The sequence below is a fragment of the Lytechinus variegatus genome, chromosome 7, assembly GCF_018143015.1.
Source record: "Lytechinus variegatus isolate NC3 chromosome 7, Lvar_3.0, whole genome shotgun sequence".
Classification (NCBI taxonomy): Eukaryota; Metazoa; Echinodermata; class Echinoidea; order Temnopleuroida; family Toxopneustidae; genus Lytechinus; species Lytechinus variegatus.
The window spans coordinates 23,225,856-23,247,924 of record NC_054746.1 but is presented as its reverse complement, the minus strand read 5'-3'; the positions used below and the strand labels follow the sequence as shown (position 1 = coordinate 23,247,924).

Below are 22,069 nucleotides of genomic sequence, written 5' to 3'. Positions count from 1 at the left end.
TTAATAACTACATACATACCATCAATCATCCACAGAAGGCATAAGTCCCCCCCCCCTTTTTTTTCTTTTTTGTTGTTGACCTTATGTCTTTTTTATCATATTTCTACCGCCCCCGGGGGGGGGGGGGGCCACTTACATTGACGAGTGGATACCATGCGCGACCAAAAAAACATGTAAAAAGGATGTCTTTTTCACGATAGGGCACGTTACGTACGTAACGTGATAAGGGTGTCAAAAACACAAAAATAATGAAAAAAGGGTATCTATTTGGCTAGGAAAATTACGTGTTTAGTGTCGAATTTGCGGGGATGATAAAACAAAATTAAAATGTTCTATAAAGGATGTCCTTTTTGCCCCAAAACTTCGTGTTTAGAGTCCGATTTGCGCGAGGTGTAGAAGGTGGGATCGTACTAAACCAAATAAGGTAAAGCCGACGACCGAAGGACTCGTAACAATAAAACATTCCTGTACTTGTTTAGGGGTTCATTTTAGGGAATATTTGCCAAGAGTATCGTTTTGTTTCCAATACTTGTTACGGGTAGGGTTTCACACGACAATACTTGTTAGGGGGTGCATTTTCAGAATATGGAAATTACATGTTTAGGGTGCTTTTCGAGACCCCATGGTCACGCATGGTATCCACTCGTGAATGGAAGTGCCCCCCCGGGCTACCGCCACTACCACAATCCTGCAAATCACCATCACCAAAGACCATTACCTTCTCTTTCATTATTCACCATTGCCATCACTATCACACTCATTGTCATCAACATCACTATCATCAACATCACTTTCATCATCAACATCACCATCTTCAGCATCACCATTGTCATCACTGTCGTCACCATCACAATTTTATCATTACCATCATCATCTTTACCATCACTATCATTACCATCATCATCTTTACCATCACTATCATTACCATCATCATGTTTACCATCACTATCATTACCATCATCATCTTTACCATCACTATCATTACCATCATCATCTTTACCATCACTATCATTACCATCATCATCTTTACCATCACTATCATTACCATCATCATCTTTACCATCACTATCATTACCATCATCATCTTTACCATCACTATCATTACCATCATCATCTTTACCATCACTATCATTACCATCATCATCTTTACCATCACTATCATTACCATCATCATCTTTACCATCACTATCATTACCATCATCATCTTTACCATCACTATCATTACCATCATCATCTTTACCATCACTATCATTACCATCATCTTTACCATCACTATCATTACCATCATCATCTTTACCATCACTATCATTACCATCATCATCTTTACCATCACTATCATTACCATCACCATCTTTACCATCACTATCATTACCATCATCTTTACCATCACTATCATTACCATTATCATGTTTACCATCACTATCATTACCATCATCATCTTTACCATCACTATCATTACCATCATCATCTTTACCATCACTATCATTACCATCATGTTTACCATCACTATCATTACCATCATCATCTTTACCATCACTATCATTACCATCATCATCTTTACCATCACTATCATTACCATCATCATCTTTACCATCACTATCATTACCATCATCTTTACCATCACTATCATTACCATTATCATGTTTACCATCACTATCATTACCATCATCATCTTTACCATCACTATCATTACCATCATCATCTTTACCATCACTATCATTACCATTATCATCTTTACCATCACTATCATTACCATCATCATCTTTACCATCACTATCATTACCATCATCATCTTTACCATCACTATCATTACCATCATGTTTACCATCACTATCATTACCATCATCATGTTTACCATCACTATCATTACCATCATCATCTTTACCATCACTATCATTACCATCATCTTTACCATCACTATCATTACCATCATCATCTTTACCATCACTATCATTACCATCATCATCTTTACCATCACTATCATTACCATCATCTTTACCATCACTATCATTACCATCATCATCTTTACCATCACTATCATCACCATCATCTATAACCAAATACCAAAAAGCTGTGGTCAAGAAAGTTGTTGACTATCGACAAGACTCAAGTACGACTGAATGTCATGCTTAGGCACCAATGTGTACATTATTTTATGCACAATTTCATTGGCAGATGGCAGAATTACACATCAGGTAAAATCAATTTCAAGAGCAGAGAAAATTGCACTTATATCACATGACATATGAGAGAGCTTATCACATATGATGTCCCACAATCCAAACTTATAAAACCATTACACTATCATCTTTTAGAAGATTGATCAAACATTCAGGCTTTTAAACAAACTTGATGTAAGGATGAACTTTCCCTTTTAACTTTGCAACAAGTAATGTTGAAAGTTACTAGCACATTGGCACGGTTCCTGAAACTGGCCATACTGTGTATTCTGAAAACAATGCTATTTTAATAAAGTAAATTTATCTTACGTTAGGGCCAACTCATGCCAACGATTGAAATACTTCTACATACTTTAGCGTTGATATACCTCCAACAGACCTCTCAATGTATGTAACTGGAAAAAAGAATGGTTTTACACAAAAATTGGGAAAAACAGTACTTCACATAGGATTTTAAATTAGGTTCTCAAGAAGAATCATTTTGGAACAAGAGGTCAGGTGAGCGTTTCATGAAAGGATTTTATCCGACAAGTCCTGTTTGATCCAACAATTACCATAGCAACAGTACCTCTCAGCCAATCAGGATCGGGGAAAGTTGTCGGATCTGACTTGTTGGACATAAATGTTGATGAAACGCTCCCCTGAATGGTTGAAATTAGTATTCTTTCCTCCAAAATCAGAGTGGTTGAGAGGTCTGCTTTCACTGTACCAAGACCCCTCCCAATAAGCTTTCTACCATCAAATATGACAAGAGTGATGGTGATTCAATCATTTCTGGTCTTTTTAAAGCCTTATACGTAACAAAAGCTTAGCAACATTGCTTTCAGACATGGCAAGGCAAATCACCTCTTTTCTGTGAACAAAGATGCAAATAAGCACTTCAATGTCCAAGGTAACACCAACTCCATGTAATTCATGATATCATAATGACATCACTTTGTCACAACTTATTTCATGTCAAGAGTTGAGATAATTCAGCTTGTTAATGTGTTTAAATAGCCTTGAAATTATTGTCAGCCTATATTGTTTGTTACTGTTATTTTATGAAAACCAATAACAGAAGAAAAAAAAAAGAGTTAGTCCACAAAAGTGCATTTAGACATAGGTTCCTTCAAGTACTTGACAATATTTGGAATTTGCAGTTGTACAAGGACACTGGTCATCGTTTTAACAATACAACAGATATGAATATTTTGGACTGAAACGAGAAATAAGGACAATGTAATGCATAAATAATTAGTTTATGACACAATTCATCTGCATTTTAATAGATATGAGTAGCATGCAATAACAATACTCATGAACAAGACATTCTCAGCTTGTATTCCACAGTAAAAGGTTTGCACAAAATACAACAACTTTAGAATGACTATTCCATTTCAACAAACATGGAAAGCAATAAGCAAAATACGATGTAGTTTTCCAAGAAGTTATAATTTTAATTTGTTTCGGTAATATCTATAATATTCAATGGTTTGATTGTCTTGATAAGAAGCAATACAAGGTCCTACTGTATAAGATTTTGATCCTTGAATTCATTTCTTGATATCAAGTAAACTTTTGACAACTGTAACACTCCTCCCCCCTCCAAACAGTTCACTTCATTCACCCATCCACTTAAATATTTGACCCTATAAAAGATATAACAATTATAGGCAGCATAACCACCTTTGCAGAAGAAAAGTAGTAACATTTATATCTCTGATATGCATTACATAAACAACAAATGACAAGCTGATATATGACAAAATTTCAGTTACCTTGAAAATGGAATAATATACTGAGTGATATATATCCAATAGGACTATGACAGTAGCATTTCTACAATGTACATTTCCTACACAATGTATTAAGTGGTATGCTCTGAGGTTTCAATAATTGGCTGTTTGTTTTTTTAAATTTCAAAGCATGCTTTGCAACAATAAATTCAACAATTAGTGCACAATAGATTATAAAAACAATTCCGAAGTTTGATCTTACTATATTGAAAAACAAAAATTAAGATCCATAGAATCAGTCTCCAATATGAACTATTTTGGACTCACAAGTCAAATAATCATTTTCTGATTTTAAAATACCATCCATTTCATCATTTATTTTCAATTTATTTCTACCTTTTTTTGTCATTGAATGGTAGCAACAATATAATCACACGTTGATAGGTCATCAAACTTAACTTACATCTACCCATAATGTATTTTAATATAATATGAACTGTATATTTACCATGAAAATGAGAAAAATGCCTTTAATAGCATAAGAAAGCAAATGCATCCATTCTTGTTGTGGATCATACTGATTTCACTGTGCAACCTACGACTAAAATAAAATTCCACCACAAAATACCCGGAGATAACACACTTACCATAGCACAAAATCATCCCCTTTCTAGTGAAAGCCAGAAAATAGAACATATCTAAACTTGTGAGAAGATGGTTACTGGTATGCAGATGTGTATAATAAAGACAGTTTTTTGACAATGTACACAGTAGAGACGGTATTTAGATATCATCGATGTCAAGGTCATCTTCTTCCTTTGCAGGTGGTGGAGCAGCAGGTGTCTTGTTTGGTTGAGCACTCTCCACCTTGAGACCAGCTCCTCCACGGTTACTGAAAGCAACCTGTAAACAGATATCAAACAATCAATATTCCAATGAAATGAAGAATAAAAGGAATCTCAATACTATAAAAAAGAAACAGTACAAAAATTAATCAAAAGGACAGGAAGCGTTGTTTCCATGACATTATTATTACTATTATTATAATAATATAGGGTATTAATATCGTGCACATATCCACCTTGTTAGGTGCTCAAGGCGCTCCTATATTACCCGGCTAAGCTAGGCGTTCATAGCGCACACAGCTTTTTAAGGAATTACTTCCTACCAGTACCCATTTACCTCACCTGGGTTGAGTGCAGCACATTGTGGATTAATTTCTTGCTGAAGGAAATTACGCCATGGCTGGGATAATATTATGATTATTATTATTTATTATTTATTTGGCATTTCAAAAACAAACAGAACCATATGTGTTTACTTGTGTCATAAACAATAGTATACTTTACTGCACATGCAGGGAGACTTGTATTTTCAAAAATTTTAAGTTTACTTGTGGTTTTATCACAGGCAGTCTTTGGTTAAATGCCAAAACTAAGAGCCATTCAGATCGTGATCAATATTTCTTGAGGTGCAGGCACAAATACGCTAAACTCAAAGACTGCTAGCTTGTAAGTGATCTCTTTTTGTTTTCAAATTTTTTTCCAGATATAAGGTTTGAAAAAATAGAGCTTTGTAAAGCAGATGTGCAGTGAATACTTCTAAGATTTTTAACGATTGCCCAACTCATTGTATCATGAAATAGTTGCACATACTTTTTAATTTATGGGGAAATCTGAAAAATTCAACCTTTGTTAAGATTTCAACATTGATGGCGTTGCTGCCGCCATCGGAAAAGTGGTGCCTATAGCCTCGCTCTGCTATGCAGGCAAGACAAAAATTGTGTTCTTTATGATGCAAAAGCAGGATTTCCTTTACATTATTATTTGCGTTTTTACTGCCTGTTTGAAAGAGATGTCAAAGAACTAAGAATATCACAAGAAATACTAACCACGACTTCATCCTCACTGGACTCTTCTTCTTCTGCCTCTTTGAGCCATTTGATGAAAGGAGCTGCTTTCTCATGAATCTGTTGCATTATCTCCTTTGAAACATACTTCTTGGATGGCTAAAAGAACAAACAAAATACCACTAATTCAGGATGCATAGATCCATTGCAATAGTCAAGTACTTTCATAAATGATAGAATGGTGGCATGAAGAGAAATTAAGATACTTTAAAAAGAATGTTAATCTTATTGAAAAGGTAGAACTATTATACAATTTCTAACACAATATATTAATAGTGTTATGATATACTTAATTTTGATAACTATTTTTATTTGGTGATTTGTAAACATTTGTTTTTTTTAGAGGGGGGGGCTTTAAGTAATGAATACAATAAAATTGCAAACAATTGACTGGCAGATAAAGTACATGATAGATTTTTTTAAAGAAAGACAAGAAATATAGCCTAAGTTTTCAACTGTTGTAACTAAAAATGTGAGTTACTTGACAGATCTTTTAGTACCTGGTTGATTGAATCTCAAATACTCAGAGGAAGATTTGCAAAGGAGGTTTGCCAGAGAGAGCAGTCTAGATTATGAGGAACGAAGCTTAAAACGTAAACCCTTAAATCTAAAAACCTGAGGTTCTTCTATGGTTTCTGAGAGGAGTCCATTCCAAACAGTAGACGTAAGCTTACCTTTGCAGCCCAGGTTAGGATGACCTCTTCATCGACAAGGTCAAGATCATAGACAGCCTTGAAGATTGAAGGTACCTTAGGAACCAGAACCTTGGCATGTAGAGCGATCAGCTGTTCAATACCTCCAAGGAAATACTTCTGACCCTTAGGATTGTCATTCAAAAACTGAAATTTAAAAAATTAAATTCATTTATTTGTTGTTCACCAAGAGGTGGACTGGGGAGAGTTTAAAAAAGAGTGGGAATCGGCTGCGGCTCAGAATATCAAACAAAACTTAATTTTTAAACAATCATCAGTGTCCATTTAGGATTCGCATTTGATTTAAGATAAGTTTAAATTAAACTCTTTATACAAAAAAACAACAACCTATGATTTGAATTGATTGGTTGGAATAAAAAAAAATGCTAGTGCCAGGGTCACTTTTGCATATACAGAGCTTTATTAGATATAACTGACTTATATCTTGTGGGTGTTTCATAAAGTGGTTCATTAAGTTACGCACGCCTCTACGCACGATTGGAACATGTTCACAGGTCATAAATCAATTACATAGGGAAATCACATAGCACAAGAAAGTATCACCAGTCGTGCATCTTACGAACAGCTTTATGAATCACCCACCAGCTTTTAATAATCCAATATGAAAGAATAAAAATCCAATGTTAACATAACCACCAATCAGTAAAAGTGCAATATAATGAACAGTATTTACCCTCAAGAAATGATACTGATACTGCTTGAGCTGTTTCAACACTTGCTCATCAAGGAGAAGTTCAGCTAAAATAAGAGCTCCTTTGTCCTTTATGTCAAGACGCTCTGCTTCTACCAAAAACTCCTTGTCGCACCCCTTTAAGTCACCTCCTGCTTTCTTTGCCTAAATTGTTATTCAATGAAACAAAATGGTTAACACAATTTTATATTCAAATCTGGGGCCCGTAACACAAAACTTAGCAATGATCGTAGAACATTTTTCTAAGGTTGATTCCATTGACTACAATGTACAATCCATCGTGAAAATCAAGCGTGCGAACAATCGCCAACCTTTGTGTTACGAGACCCTGGTGAAATTCTAAACACATATATTGCTTCACTTAGCATGTTATGATCAAACAACCTCTTTACAGCTAACTTTACATTATATCAAATTAACAGACTGCACTAACACAAGTGTGCATGGGCTGAACTCTCGTCTGTAACTAAAATCAAATTACCTGCCTAACTAAAAAGTCAAATTGTTAGCAATTTCTTTTTCAATCGGTTGAAAAATCAAAATGTTTTACATGCACATTTTTTTCATGCATTGCTAAGTACAGGAAGATTGCTGAAAATAACTTGATACCATCTAACCTATTGTATTGTATCTAACCTGTATTACAAAGAATATTCAACATTTCAATTTCACTTGGTAAATTGCCTTCTCAATGGAAGGATGCTCTTATTATCCCTGTCCACAAATCTGGTAGTGCATCTAGACAGTGTGTCAAATTATCGTCCAGTTGCCTTGACAAGCATCGTGTGTAAAATGATGGAAACTTTGATTGATAATAGGATTCGAGAACATCTAGAAACATATGGTTTGATAAGCCCCAACCAGCATGGGTTTAGCCAAAAGAGGTCCTGTGTAACACAGCTAATTAATCTAACTCATACATGGTATACTGCCCTTGACAAATCTCCTACCCCGATTATGGATACTGTGTTCCTTGATTTTAGCAAGGCCTTCGACCGCATGCCCCACGACATTCTTCTTAATAAGCTCTCTGAGAATTACAATATACAAGGTAGTCTGTGGAATTGGATAAAGTCATTTGTCTCAAATCGTTACCAGGCTGTGCAATACCGTGGTTCTTGCTCAGATCCTGCAATTGTTACTTCTGGTATACCCCAAGGGAGTGTCCTGGGTCCGAGATTGTTTAATATGTTTATCAATGATCTAGTAAGAGTTGTCCAATCACATTGCCTGCTTTTTGCAGATGATACATTGATATATAGATTGATTAGAGACCCAGCTGAGACCAGATTTCTTCAGGAAGATCTAGATAGGGTTGTATCATGGTGTAGTCTTAACAAGATGCAGTTGAATTCCAGTAAAACCAAAGCAATGAGAATTGCTCCTCGCAAAAAGAATGTTGGTAACACTAGTTACATGGTAGAAGATGAGGTAATTGAACAGGTCAGTTGTATCAAGTACTTGGGGGTATTTCTCAATTCCCAGTTGAACTGGGATGACCATGTAAATCATGTTGTTTCAAGGTGTAACCGTATGCTTGGGCTCCTAACCCGTATGTCGGCTGGCCTCTCTTCACGAGCGCTTCTGACATTATACAAGTCACTTGTGCTGCCCATCCTTGATTATGGAGTGCCAGCTTGGATGGTCTATACTCAGAATCATATTGATAAGCTTGAGCACATTCAGAGAAGGGCAACACGAATGATACTCAGACAGCGACGTCAAGAGATGCCATATGACCAACGTTTGCGATTATTAAAATGGCACACGTTAAAATCTCGGAGGATTTTCTTAATGGTGTCCTTTTTTGCTAAATTGTTGTATGGCTTGATAGTTTGCGAAGTCGCAAGAGATAATATTGTAATACGTGTAAGGCATTCTGACGTAGACGTTAGATTTGTACACCTAAGGGCAAGAACAGAGAGACTCCATCAGACTGCAATTCATAGATATCCCATAGTATGGGAAACCCTGCCCTATGAATGCAGAGTTGAAATGGTCTCAGGAAATATTAATCATATTTTGGGTGTCCTCAAGAGGGATATCCTAAAGTTCCAGCTAGATTAAAATATCAATAAAAATATGTCTAAATGGTCCACAACACATTTTCAAGTTTTTTATTTTTTATATTTTTATTTATTTATTTATTTATTTATTTTCTAAACGGTTCCCAATATCCTGATTTTGTTACGTCCTTTATCTCATGCGTTATAAAGTTATTTACTTCAACTGATTTCTAATTTTGGCACAATTATTTTATTTTAATCAAATATTTGTTCCTCCTGGTTTTCTATTGTTATGTTTAAACGTAAGTTGATTCCTTTTCTTGTGCAACCTACCTGTTTTATATTTCGTAACTGTATTATATGTAATGATCTTTTTTCACCCAATCGGGTGTGGGAGGGAAGGCCTGTGGGCCATGGCCATTAAGTTGACCTATTCCCTACCCAGGCTACCTGGTTGGGTGAGAAAAGGTCTAAACACTATTTGTATTTTTGTAATATTTGTCAATCTTGCATTGTACATGTTTTCTTTTCGATTAAGTGCCGAATAAAATAATAATAATAATAATAATAGTATACAGACTTGTTTATATTAACAGATGAACAGTTTCTTTCACTTACTATCATCCAATCAGTTTGAAAGGTTTCAGTAGCTTTTAACAGTTATTGCATACTTGTTATTATAATAAATCTTGGGGGGTTTACCTTTACAAATTTATAGAAGATGTCGAGTCTCTCCTGTCCCGTCTTCTCCAAGTCATCATTGAGGGTCAAGCCCTTAGCACCACTGCTCAAGTCTCCCATTCTCTCTCGGATAGCCTCTTCACTGGTATCAACTGACCACTCCTCATCATCACCATCATCCTAGATGGACATAACAAGAGAAATACCTTCATGACTAATACCTACATCATGCATCTCACAATGCATAAGATACATAATACGGCTGAGAGCACCATGTGAATACTACTACACTTAAAACCAAATTTGCACAAATTTTCTAAACATTTTCCCTCAAGAATGCATCTTGGAAGCAATCATCACTGTTTCAACATCTTCAAGTATTCAGCAAAGGCTATATTTCAAATAGTCCAAATTCAAATATTGCCTTTCCAAAATCACAAAATGTACAAAGCATGTGAATATCAAGAGATTACCTACCATTGCAATCATGTCAATGGCATTGATTTACATGTAAATTTGGAGAAGCTTCCTGTACACTTCCCAAAGCTATCGGATGATATTAATAAATATTTTAATAATTTAGTTGCAGCTGCAAGGGCTACACACAAAGACAGCCATCTATTCTGCTTTTGACTCTTCTCCCTTTGAATTCATAAGTCTTTTAAACTCTACATGGAACTCTGAGACCATCATATTACACACAGACAATGGGTGATTTCAAGTTTCAGTGTTCATTCTATTATTGCAGCCTTGAGTACCCCATAAGAAATGAAAATGCTTACTAAGTTCGCATCTTCCTCCTCTTGACAGGCATCACCCTCTCCATTCTGTTGTTTACTCTGGGACTTCTTCCCCTTGCGTTCAGTCTTTGACGATCCAACGCTCCTTGGGTCATGTTCAGGAGGGTTCTTGATGATGAATGTACTCAGCTTATGACGCAGGTCCACAATACCCACGTGACCGCAGGCAATACAACGCTGACCAATGTTGCCTTTCTTCACAATCTGGTGGAATTATAATGGCATGGCCAACAACAAAAAATTAACAAATGCGAAAACTCCAAATCACAATGTTCTAAAAGAAATACCTGTATGACATTTTACATCAAATCTCATTTACAAATATGGCATAGTACATGTCCCCTGAGCATTACTGAGCATGGCACAGTAATGCATTACAGAACACAATCAAATAAGAACCCAAGTGTGATTTTATATCACCCATAAGTCTTACCGACTAAAACTAAAACATACATCCCTCTCAAAATCAAGGTAAAATAAGTGCACAAGTAATTAAAATTTGAAATAATCAACACCAAATATTGGCTATAAACAGTCAAGAAATAATTCTGGAGACTTACACATGCATGCTAACCAAAACAACTGGGCACTCACCGTCTCAGCCTCAATATTAGACATTATGTGAATGCATTAAACTCATCATTTGAAAAAGATACAGGAGAATTTCAAGAATGAATTCCTGTTTATTATAATACTATTGGTTGTATGACATACGTACTCTAGGAAAAAGTCACAAAATCATTTTCCTATTTGCATCTTTCATCCCTTACTAACATATGGCATAACACTCTTTCAAATTTCAAAGTACAGGCCTTAAAAAAGCCAAGGGAATATGAAGGCAGATGGAATGACCAGATAAAAATGTCAAATGGGAAGTTTATCCTGACATCAAGTTAGTCTAAATGAAAACAGAAAAATTAGAGAACAGAATGTATGAAAGTTTAACTGAAATTCATCAAAAACTAGAGTTATGAATTTAAAACCCTTTCTATTTTGTGATGCCGCCTAGGAGCAGCTGCTCATTACGTCATATAATATAAATTACATGAATTCCCACTATTTCATGGTTCAAGGCGAAAAATATCTCTCATAGAATCAATAGGAAATTACTTGTCAGATGATAAACTCACTTGATGTACTAGTAAAATCAATTTTTTATTTCTGAGAAATCACGTTTTAAGTCATAAGAAATACACGTACAAGGGATTTTTACAAAATGAAATTCTCAATAATAATATTCCGCATTTATATAGCGCTTAACACATCGGAACGTCTCTAAGCGCTTTACAGATATGTTACCCCGGTCATCGGATCTTTGCATGCCTGCATACAATGTATGCACCTTCTCCACTCCCTGGGGAGCATTCCAACCAGAGTTCTAAGACTCAATTGCTAGGCATACTACATAGGCTTTCGCATCCTACCGGGTACCCATTGAACACCTGGGTGGAGAGTGGCAAATTGTGGATTGACGCCTTGCCAAAGGACGCTAGGCCATGGTGGGATTTGAACACACGACCCTCTGATTACAAGGCGAGAGTCAGAACCGCTACACCACGGTATATATCATTACTGAAACCAACTATGGGTCAGAATGAACTTGAAGAGGTGTCTTAGTCTTACCAGAAAGGTTTCGGGATTGTCACACTCGGGACACAGCACATATTTTTTGATGAAGACATCTAGCATGTCCTGAAGTTTGTTAGCATCATGCGAGCCATTTACAATGAAGCGATTATTCTTGAAATCAAACTGGGTTTGGGCACCAAGCTCACAGCCAAAAAACTTTGTAGGGTCTGTGCACAAAAGATACAATGAGAGGAAGTTGGTATAAATAAAAGATGCATTCTACAAATACTGAAGTGGTTGATATCAAAACAAAGTAAATATTTGCATGGATTCTACATTTTCGAATTGAAACCATTGTGGTACTTTTAAATTTTATGGCGTAACAAAAAAACATACAGGTGTATATTACATCTTTTTCAATCCACATGTGACTTCCTGTACCCAACCATTTTCCATTTAAAAGAATTTTCTTTAAGCATACTGTTTAACATACATGTATTGTTAATTATGTCCTCATAATGAAAAATACCATATGGAGTCAAGTTAACTGTTAGTATTGTAATAATACTGTATGGAATTTTGATTACACTGTACATGTACTCTGTATAAAATAGTAGAAACAAGATTATCCATGACTTGTTCACATCATATTCAGAGCTGTTGGGATAACATAACTGATATTTACAAACTGCATACCAGCAATAGTCCATTCCACATGGAGAATGGTACAATGTACACTCATATGCAGCCCACTTTTAAAACAAATTTTGAAACAGAATGTATGAGGTTCTTCCACAAAATAACAAGGAGTTAGAATACCAGCAAACGCACAGTACGTCTGGGTCGTGTTTACATGCATTCAAACTGTACTTACCTAGCTGAATGAAAGTACAAGGTAGGCATAGAAATTCTCCTTTTCTCGTTCCCTGTATTTTACTTAACTGACATACGAATACCGTGATCAGTGATGAAATGAAGCTTACAAAAAACTTCATTTCACTGGTCAACTTGCTAATACATGCGCTGCAAAACCAAACTCTCGCCAAATTGTTGGATATATCAATAGGGATCTCACACGCTACCACTCAAATTGGATTTATAACTAGTGGGTTGCGAGTGCTACGTACACACGACTTCTATGGCTTGATATTTCTGTGAGTGGCGGCATGTAATGAACCCTTGAGTGGCACGCTATAACATTGACTGCTCCAACAAACAAAAAAAAAGTGAGGACAAAAAAAATATGGGACTGAAGTTGGGTGATGACATCATCCTTTTCAGTGGGCTGACTCGGCGTGAAAATTATTTCCAAACATATCCGTATCCCATGTTTACAAGAAGTAACCTGGTGGACTGTACTTTAACAGATGATGATGAAGTGATTTTTCACACAAAGTTACCTTAATAGTTACTTTCTGACATATCTCAGTCTCGTTCATGCCAAAGACTTAAAAATGTGAAATTTAAGCATTTTTTTAAGACTACTTCTTTTCATTTTTTTCATGGAGAGTTTTTGACATATTTTTTTATTATTTTTACTCCACAAACAACAAAACTTAATTAACAGTCAAAGTAATCATTCTTCTTTCCAAAAATAAAAACATCACTCAGATTCATGGTCATTTACAAAAGTTATGGCAGTTTTGCTGCGACATTTTCTCAGTGGTTTCAGGAAACCCTCTTGTTAACTTTGAGCGTTTTCAAGGTCAACTCAAAACAAAATCAGCCGATTATTGCACCTCTCCACTTCACCTGTGCCTTCTAGGTTTGAGCAGGACATTGATATCATCTACGCATTGCTGAATGTGATACTTACATGTAGGTGGTCTACATAAGGACTTGCCAATCTCCACCATGTTTATGATGACAGTTTTAATGCCATTCCCACTTCCCTCAACCTGAAAACAAAACGGATCAATGTAAGAGAAATAATTAGGATGCTACATATCATCGCACCAAGAAACTACACTATAAGAGGGAAAGCACTAAAATCAAAACAGTAAAATACAGTTTGCATTTGAGGATAGTAGCCCCAATGGTAGTTTACATGTATTATTTAAGCAGACCTGTGATACTGGCACATGAACTGCATTCTTTCTTTTAAAACACAATACACCAACTACAGAATGATTTGTCCTTTTCATCTATGTTCTGTCGTTCGGTCAACATACCTTGGCTAGGAGACGTGGCATCTTGTAGCGGTAGAACTGGTCAGTGACCGCTCTGTTGACATTGAGAGACATTGTGATCTCCCGTTTCTTCTACTACTGGCTTTGTGAATTTGGTTTTTATTGGTCCGCCTGGAACAGCGCAGATGTGAAGGATGTGTGAAATTATGCGCCTGTGAAGACATAAACCTGTCTGGGGGTTGCTTTTGTATTCTATATGGATGCCTTTGGCACTGGGCACAGGTGAATCTCACCGACAGTAGTTCTGTAAAATAAAATACATGTAAAGGGTATAAGAGTCAGATGAGATTTTACACATAAATCACACTTGCAATTGTTGCAATAAATAAAAGTTTAGACCCTCCGTAAAACTTTAATAAACTGATATTGTAGAATTTTGGCATATAGTTAACTATGAATTAGCATACTGTGTGAACTGCCAGTATATTGTTTTTAAAAATATCTTATCAATTTTGGAACTAAATTAGTATTCCAGGATATCAGTGAGGATCATGTACTTCCTGTCTTCCTCCCTTCCGACCACACATTTTAATTTGATGCCACACATGTCTGCTACATGTGCTTGCTTTCCAAAAACTGCACAAAGGGTGACTGACAATATCCATGCATCATCAAAAGCCAAGTTGGTTGAAATGCAGCAATATGAAGTCTTAGTTTATCATTTTCAATGTTTTCGGAGTTTGGTATAATGGCAGATCCCAAGGGATGGATGGGCCAGGCTAGTGACTAGTGAGGCTACCATGCTCGCTGGATGAGAAAAAAAAATGAAAATTCTAAGAGGTGACAATAAAAAAGTTTTTCTTTTTTTTCTAAAGGTCTGATTGAAGTGATGTAATTTTTGAAGTGGTTTTTCTTGTGACCCCCCCCCCCCCTCGAAGCCAATACTGGATCGGGCATTGTAATGGGAAAGGCAGAGTTGGAAATTTTACTCTACTACATTATATTCAATTTCTTTCTGGCATTACTATTCAAAACATCCTGCATAAATCTATTGCCCATTGCCGTATAGTTGTTTATATCACCATATGTCCAATATACATGTATTACAGGGAGACCTTGTATGAGATTAACAGCCTCACAAACATTTTATATTCAAACATATATATTTTTTTTCAATTTCTTTACTTTCTGATATATAAAAAATGCACTTGTAGTTGTAAACCAATCTGTACCCCTTCATGATTTCATAAATCTATATTTGGTTTCATCTACTTTCACTAATCGGCAGAAGCTGGTTCTAATTCCAATAAATCCGGCCAAGATCTGCTTAAAATTTATTGCAAACCATGTACATTTTAATCCAGGCTGGGATAGCCTTGAGGATTATTATAGACTCTTTGGAGAGTACAAATCATGCTAGTGAGAGACAAGTCTCTACAACGCCAGACAAGTCCCCACAACGCCTGACAACTTATCTCTCTCAATCACCACACACACACCCAAAGCCTGGAAAATCACTTTCTTGCTGGCCATAAGTACCATCCACACCTATATTATGTATAATGTTCAACATGACCATTCCTAATGTTTGACACAATTTTCATCATAATCTCACTTTGCCACCTGAAATTCTAGATCTATTAATTACTAGTAGGAATGGTAGCGTAAAGATTTGCTGATTTTCTTGCAGCCATCTATCTTGCAAAATGTAATTTAAAGTGATTATGCAATGACACACTACATGTAGTGATGCATGCAGTGATGCAGGTGCAAATTACATGACAATCCAAACCAAAAGTTTATTTTAATTATCTTGTAAAAGCAATGGCCAGTCTAATCAAATGCATGTTTTAAACAGAATTTTTTCCCCTTGCCATTCTTTAAAACTAAGGACACAAGTTTCTCACAGAAAAGTTACAATTTATAATGAACATTTGAAATGGTCATATTGAATGTTCACAAGGTGACAAGACTGATGGTAGGATGGGTTGTTGGGTGTCAAGACACTGCAAAATTTTGAAGCCTTCATTATTGTTTTTGGATTACACTAAATCATGAATTCCATAGTTGCAATCATCATCTAATTTGTTCTTTATGATATTGCCTAACATTTTGTACTAAAAAATGATGAAATTTAGCTTGCTAATTTCTCCAAATGGCTGCTTAAAATATTGATTGTCTGGACACACAACCTGTGCAGACAACTGGGTATACCAGTACCTGGTAGGAAATTGATTTTACAGACCTTTTTACATTGTGATCTCTGGCTCTGTGTGACTAAATATATGATGCAAAATGCACTCTTATTAGAAAATGATTTTAATAGGGGCAATATAAATAGGCCTGGAGCCTTCGCTTCTGGGGAGTAACTTCAGTTTGAGCAAGGCCACTAGCAATGTAGTAGCAATCTAACATATGAAGGTGGGCCCATGTCTGCGCACTTAACTATTTAACTTAAGATTTAACATAAATTTCTTTTTATTTCACAACAATTTTTAGTTGATAATGTTTGTAACATTAATAAGTGAGCCAAAAATCTCATTAAAAAATTGAAATATACAATTTTCTTGGAAAAAAACCGGACTAGTCATTTTGAGATCAAACAAAAAAATGGTGTCCCATGGCTGCACACCCATTCACTTTACACACAAATCAGGGATTATGAGGAGAAAAGACACATTTTGAGGCTGTCACATGAAATGCCTAAAATTCCTTATTTTTCCACCTTTTTTTATTCAGATTTTTTAATAAACACCTTTCTATGTATTGCATTGGTCGGTAAAAAATTGTGGTCTGTTGTATATCTTCTTTTACTAGATTTGCACAAATACGTGAGTATGCCCGGGGGGGGGGGGGGCCACTTCCATTCACGAGTGGATACCATGCGCGACCATGGGGTCTCGAAAAGCACCCTAAACACGTAATTTCCATATTCTGAAAATGCACCCCTTAATAAGTATTGGCATGTGAAACCCTACCCTTAACAAGTATTGGAAACAAAACGATACTCTTGGCAAATATTCCCTGAAATGAACCCCTAAAACAAGTACAGGAATGTTTTGTTACGGGTCCTTCAGTCGTCGGCCTTACCTTATTTGGTTTAGTACGACCCCACCTTCTACACCTCGCGCAAATCGCAAATCGGACTCTAAACACGAAGTGTTGGGGCAAAAAGGACATCCTGTATAAAACACTTCAATTTTGTTTTATCATCCCGACAATTTCGACCCTAAACACGTAATTTTCCTAGTGAAATAGATACCCTTTTTTCATTATTTTTGTGTTTTTGACACCCTTATCACGTTACGTACGTAACGTGCCCTATCGTGAAAAAGACATCCTTTTTACGTGTTTTTTTGGTCGCGCATGGTATCCACTTGTCAACGTAAGTGGCCCCCCCGGGGAGTACGCAGACAAGGGGGACTGCACAGACTTGGGGGACCATACCATAACTTGCATTTGTGAGCAAAATTTTCATCCAATTCATTCTCCAAATATACTCTACTCTCCAGCAATGTCTGGAACTTGATCAAGAGAAAAATCAAACAAGCAAAATGCTGAAAATCAATCAAAATTTTGCAGTGTTTTTGCTTGATTTTTCTGTTAAATTTTGCTTATTTTTTTAAGTCTTTATTTTCATTAGGCCAGGTAAATACAGTATTTCAATTTTTACAGATTTAAAAATAAGGACCAACTTCACTGTTCACCACAAAGTGTTATTAGGCCTACATGTATGCTCAGAGAGGAATTCATAAAACTTTCAACAATCTGAATGAGGACCAAAATAGACTAAAGGCTAGGCCTATATTAGACTGATAAATAGGTCTATTTCTGTCAGGGATATGCTCCACTGAGACTTTGTCTGGCTCAGCATCCCCTCCGTCAGTAGACCAGTTCGTAGTTACTTCATGGGCAATTTTGGTCAAATGACCTTTCATTTCTTTCATCATGATAGGCAGTTTTCAAAGCAAGATGTTACATAAGCTTGCCTTACATAGCAGGATGAAGAAATTGAATAGACCAGGTGACTAGAATAGCACACCAATGAACACTTAATGAAGGTATTTGTTGCAATCCTACTTTGAATGCATATCTTAGCATGTTGCACAATGTACTTGACAAACTGAAATACCAGTCGTTCGTGGAAGCATTGTTGTTTTTTGTGGATGTAAATGAAAACGACAATTCAAAAGAATATATGAATAATCAAGACATCAAAGTTGGTGCTTATCTCATTAGATTTTAAAGCACCATGTCACTTTAGTACAAATGACCTTCTCCTGATCATGCGTAGAATCTTTTGATCATGCGCAGAAAGGAACTACGAACTGGCTTATAGACTGATGACGGCCACTGGGTTCGTAATGGTGGAGCAAACAACCACCGCGCAACTACAGTACCGTATCTATGGAAAGGGTAGGCTTTTGCACCCTCCTCGATTACTCCTAAATTTTGCTTCTTGACGGGGTAAAAGGGTCTTAAGAAATGAGATAAATTCATATGAAATAAATTCAGCTTGCCACCTTTCTGAAAAATATGCCAGAAAATAGCGAATTTTGATAACAGATCAGAATCAGCTAGGTTCTTCTATCCGCAGTCAACACAGCAAAAGTTGAGCATACGAACATACCAGCCAATCTGCTGGCGCGTCCGTACACTCAGCTGTAGCTAAAAGCGATCGAAGAACCTGGCACTGGCTGATCTCGATCTGTTTGTCATAAAAATTTGCTATTTTCAAGCATATTTTTCAGAAAGGTGGTCAGCTGATTGTATTTGATATAAATTTATCTTTACTTTTTCTTCTTTTTGCCTCGTCAAAATGCAAAATTTAGGGGTAATGGAGGGTGCAAAAGAACACCCTTTCTCCATAGACACTGTAGTTAACCGGCAGTTGGTTGCTCCATTATGAGCCCAATGGCCGTCATCCGTCTGTGTAGTAGGACAAAAAAAAAATCAGAAAATGCTGAAAAACCCCTCCAAAACAGCGGATTTATCAGTCTATGCCTACATGTGACGTCATTAAGCCACATGTAGTGTTACACATTTTATAAAATGAAGTTCAAAGAAATAGTAAGTGGGTGGTGTCATCAGTCCTAGCAAGGAGGCTTCTAGAGAGTAGAATTGATTTACTTCCGGTAGGAAGGAATTCCTTGAATACTCGTTGCACCAGATCAGGGTAGCCGTGCTTAAGCCGGGTAATAGTATGCAGCGCTTAGAAACATTTGTATTAAGCACTATATAAATGTTGCATATTATTATTATTACCAACATATGCTTACTCTCCACGGAGCCAGGGATTCCATCCCATTCATCTGCGTGTACTGCCAAAAAACCTGAAGCTTTCGCCCCCAAGATTTCTACTTTCCTCCTAAAAGATCTAGCCCTCAAAAAAGGCTCAATCATGTAAATGGGATACAACTTCATTTCGGACATTTCTACACTATCAATTTTATTTTTAAACAAGAATTCATTTTAAAAATGTGAAAAATATTATGAAAAGACGGGGAGACTTGCTCGATGTTTACACCGCCACCTTGTTTCTCATTGTTCTTCGCCAACATTATGGACGCCCGTCTTTTCATAATACTTCTCTCATTTTTCTTATGAATTCTTGTTTAAAAATGAAATCAATAGCATAGAAATGCTAAGTTGTATCCTATTTACATGATTTAGGGCTAGATCTTTTAGAAGGAAAGTACAAATCTCGGGGGTGAAAGTTTCAGGTTTTTTGGTGGTATGGCAGCGAGTCCAAACTTCGCGGTGTGTCCATACTTCGCGGACGGTCATTATTTTAAAAACTAGCCAATATCCTTAAAATCTGACATCATCAACGTGAAAAGCAACCTAAAATTACTCTTTGGTGAAAGTTTCCTTAGGATGAGTTCAGTATTAATGAAAATATTGGCAAAAGATCGGCAAATATTTCACAAGCGCCCGTTTTGAAGAAATCTGATATTCTCAACAGGCATCACGATATCACCATTTTGCAAGCAGAAATCATCAAAAATGTGAGTTAAATTTGGTACTAACCGATTCTATAGCATTTTGCCAACAATCTGATATAAAAATTTCACTTTTTGAGCTTGAGTTTTTGTTTAAATCTCCACAAAAGTTTTGGTGTGCGAAGTTAGGTCACACTTATTTTTAACGGTTTTCCAGCACAGCCCGCATTCGCCGATCAGAATAGAATTTTGAGATTGCGATACTGGCGAGACCCCTTGACCTACATGCACTTTACATTTTCGTCCATGATTTTGTTTATGATCTTGCCGTTAATGTGGCAACTATTTCTTAAATTGGTTTTGTATAAATTATGAATATTTTGTGAAAAAAATTAAGCCTGATGAATATTTTTGAAAAGTGCGAGAAGTTTGGACACCCCATCATACATGTAGATAAATGGGATGGAATCCCTGGCTTCAAAAAACTAAGCTGAGCATACATAGTATACCCAGTTGTTGTGTATCCGGACGGGTTGTGTCCGGACGATCAATTTTAGAACATTTGTCATTTAGAAAAAATTTCCCAGCGAAGTTTCATCAATTTTTAGTACAAAATGTTAGGAAATATTATAAAGAACAAATTAGAAAATGATTACAAGTAATGGATTCATATTTTTTGTGTAATCCACAGACAAAAAAGGCTTCAAAAAGATAAAGTGACCGGACACCCGACCCCCCCCCCCCATCCTAAATGATTTTTAATTTTACTCTCTAGGACCCTCCTGCATGGCTAATCAGTCCCCTCATTTTCATACCGACCAGGATGTGAAAATAGGCCTGAACTATTTTGTGAAATTAGGAAAAACTTTTAAAATGGCAAAGTGCCTCAATTCTTCAATTGTTTTATTTCTCTCTTCCAAATCCAAGTTCCAATTCTTCATGACTGTCTTGACTCTTATTCATGTCTAAATTTTGTTGTTGGATTGGAACTGTCCTTTGAATAAAGTTGTGTTGTGAATACTTACTGTTTATATTGCAAAAAGACATAAACACGACGAGGTGTGGAAGGTTTAGAAAGAAAATTTGGCAAGACCAGATGGCTTAATTTCAGCTGAAACGAAAAGGCTACACAAAAACGCAGCACCTCTGCTGCTGCCCAAGGCAATGGAACTCGTGTTGATTGGCGATGAACAATCGACAGACGTTTGCTTGTAAAGTGGAAATCTCAACCTGTAACGAATGAAAAATTAATGAAATACAGAATTCAATTGCAGAAAATCCATGAGCATGAAATACTTCAAATCATACTGCGAATAAATGATACTCAAAATGGATTTCTTACCACTCATTCCAAGAGAGCAGTAAAAATTTTCGCCAACAAACGCCGCAACAGAAAATACATGCGTGGAAAAATCTAGGCTATTTAGCAGCGCATTTGCGCAATATCTTTGGCAATTGCGTGTACGAGAATTAAGAGCTCAATCCACCACGCACTACAACAGTTGCGTCATAAGGCTTAGTCTTAATCCACAGACCTTTCATTCAACCTCGGCAAGATATTTTTGTCCCTTTTCGTGGATAATTTAGAGAGGTGGTGAGACGTGGGGGCAGAGCTACGGGGGGGGCATGGGGGGCACGTGCCCCCCTGAGATTTGGTGTCCCCCCCAGGTGCCCCCCAGAAAAAATTGGCAGAGCAAAAAAAAGGGGGAGAAAGAAGAAAGAAACGAAAAG

The 22,069-nt window shown here is 36.4% G+C and overlaps 1 protein-coding gene across 2 annotated transcripts; it reads right to left on the bottom strand.

Moving 5' to 3' along the window:
* Window positions 1-3,416: 3,416 nt before the first annotated feature.
* LOC121418789 (eukaryotic translation initiation factor 5-like) lies at window positions 3,417-21,791 on the bottom strand. Of its 2 annotated transcripts, XM_041612903.1 has the most exons (11): window positions 21,681-21,791; window positions 21,364-21,568; window positions 14,439-14,700; window positions 14,084-14,165; window positions 12,322-12,494; window positions 10,681-10,902; window positions 9,920-10,078; window positions 7,194-7,355; window positions 6,482-6,646; window positions 5,790-5,906; window positions 3,417-4,801 (listed from the first exon to the last, which is right to left on the bottom strand). In XM_041612903.1, exons 3-11 carry the CDS (start codon window positions 14,508-14,510, stop codon window positions 4,682-4,684), a joined length of 1,272 nt encoding a protein of 423 aa, XP_041468837.1. In that variant the 5' UTR covers window positions 14,511-14,700; window positions 21,364-21,568; window positions 21,681-21,791; the 3' UTR covers window positions 3,417-4,681. The 2 variants fall into 2 exon arrangements, with proteins under 2 accessions (XP_041468837.1, XP_041468838.1); XM_041612904.1 differs by lacking the exon at window positions 21,364-21,568 and having other exon boundaries at window positions 21,681-21,771.
* Window positions 21,792-22,069: the final 278 nt, after the last annotated feature.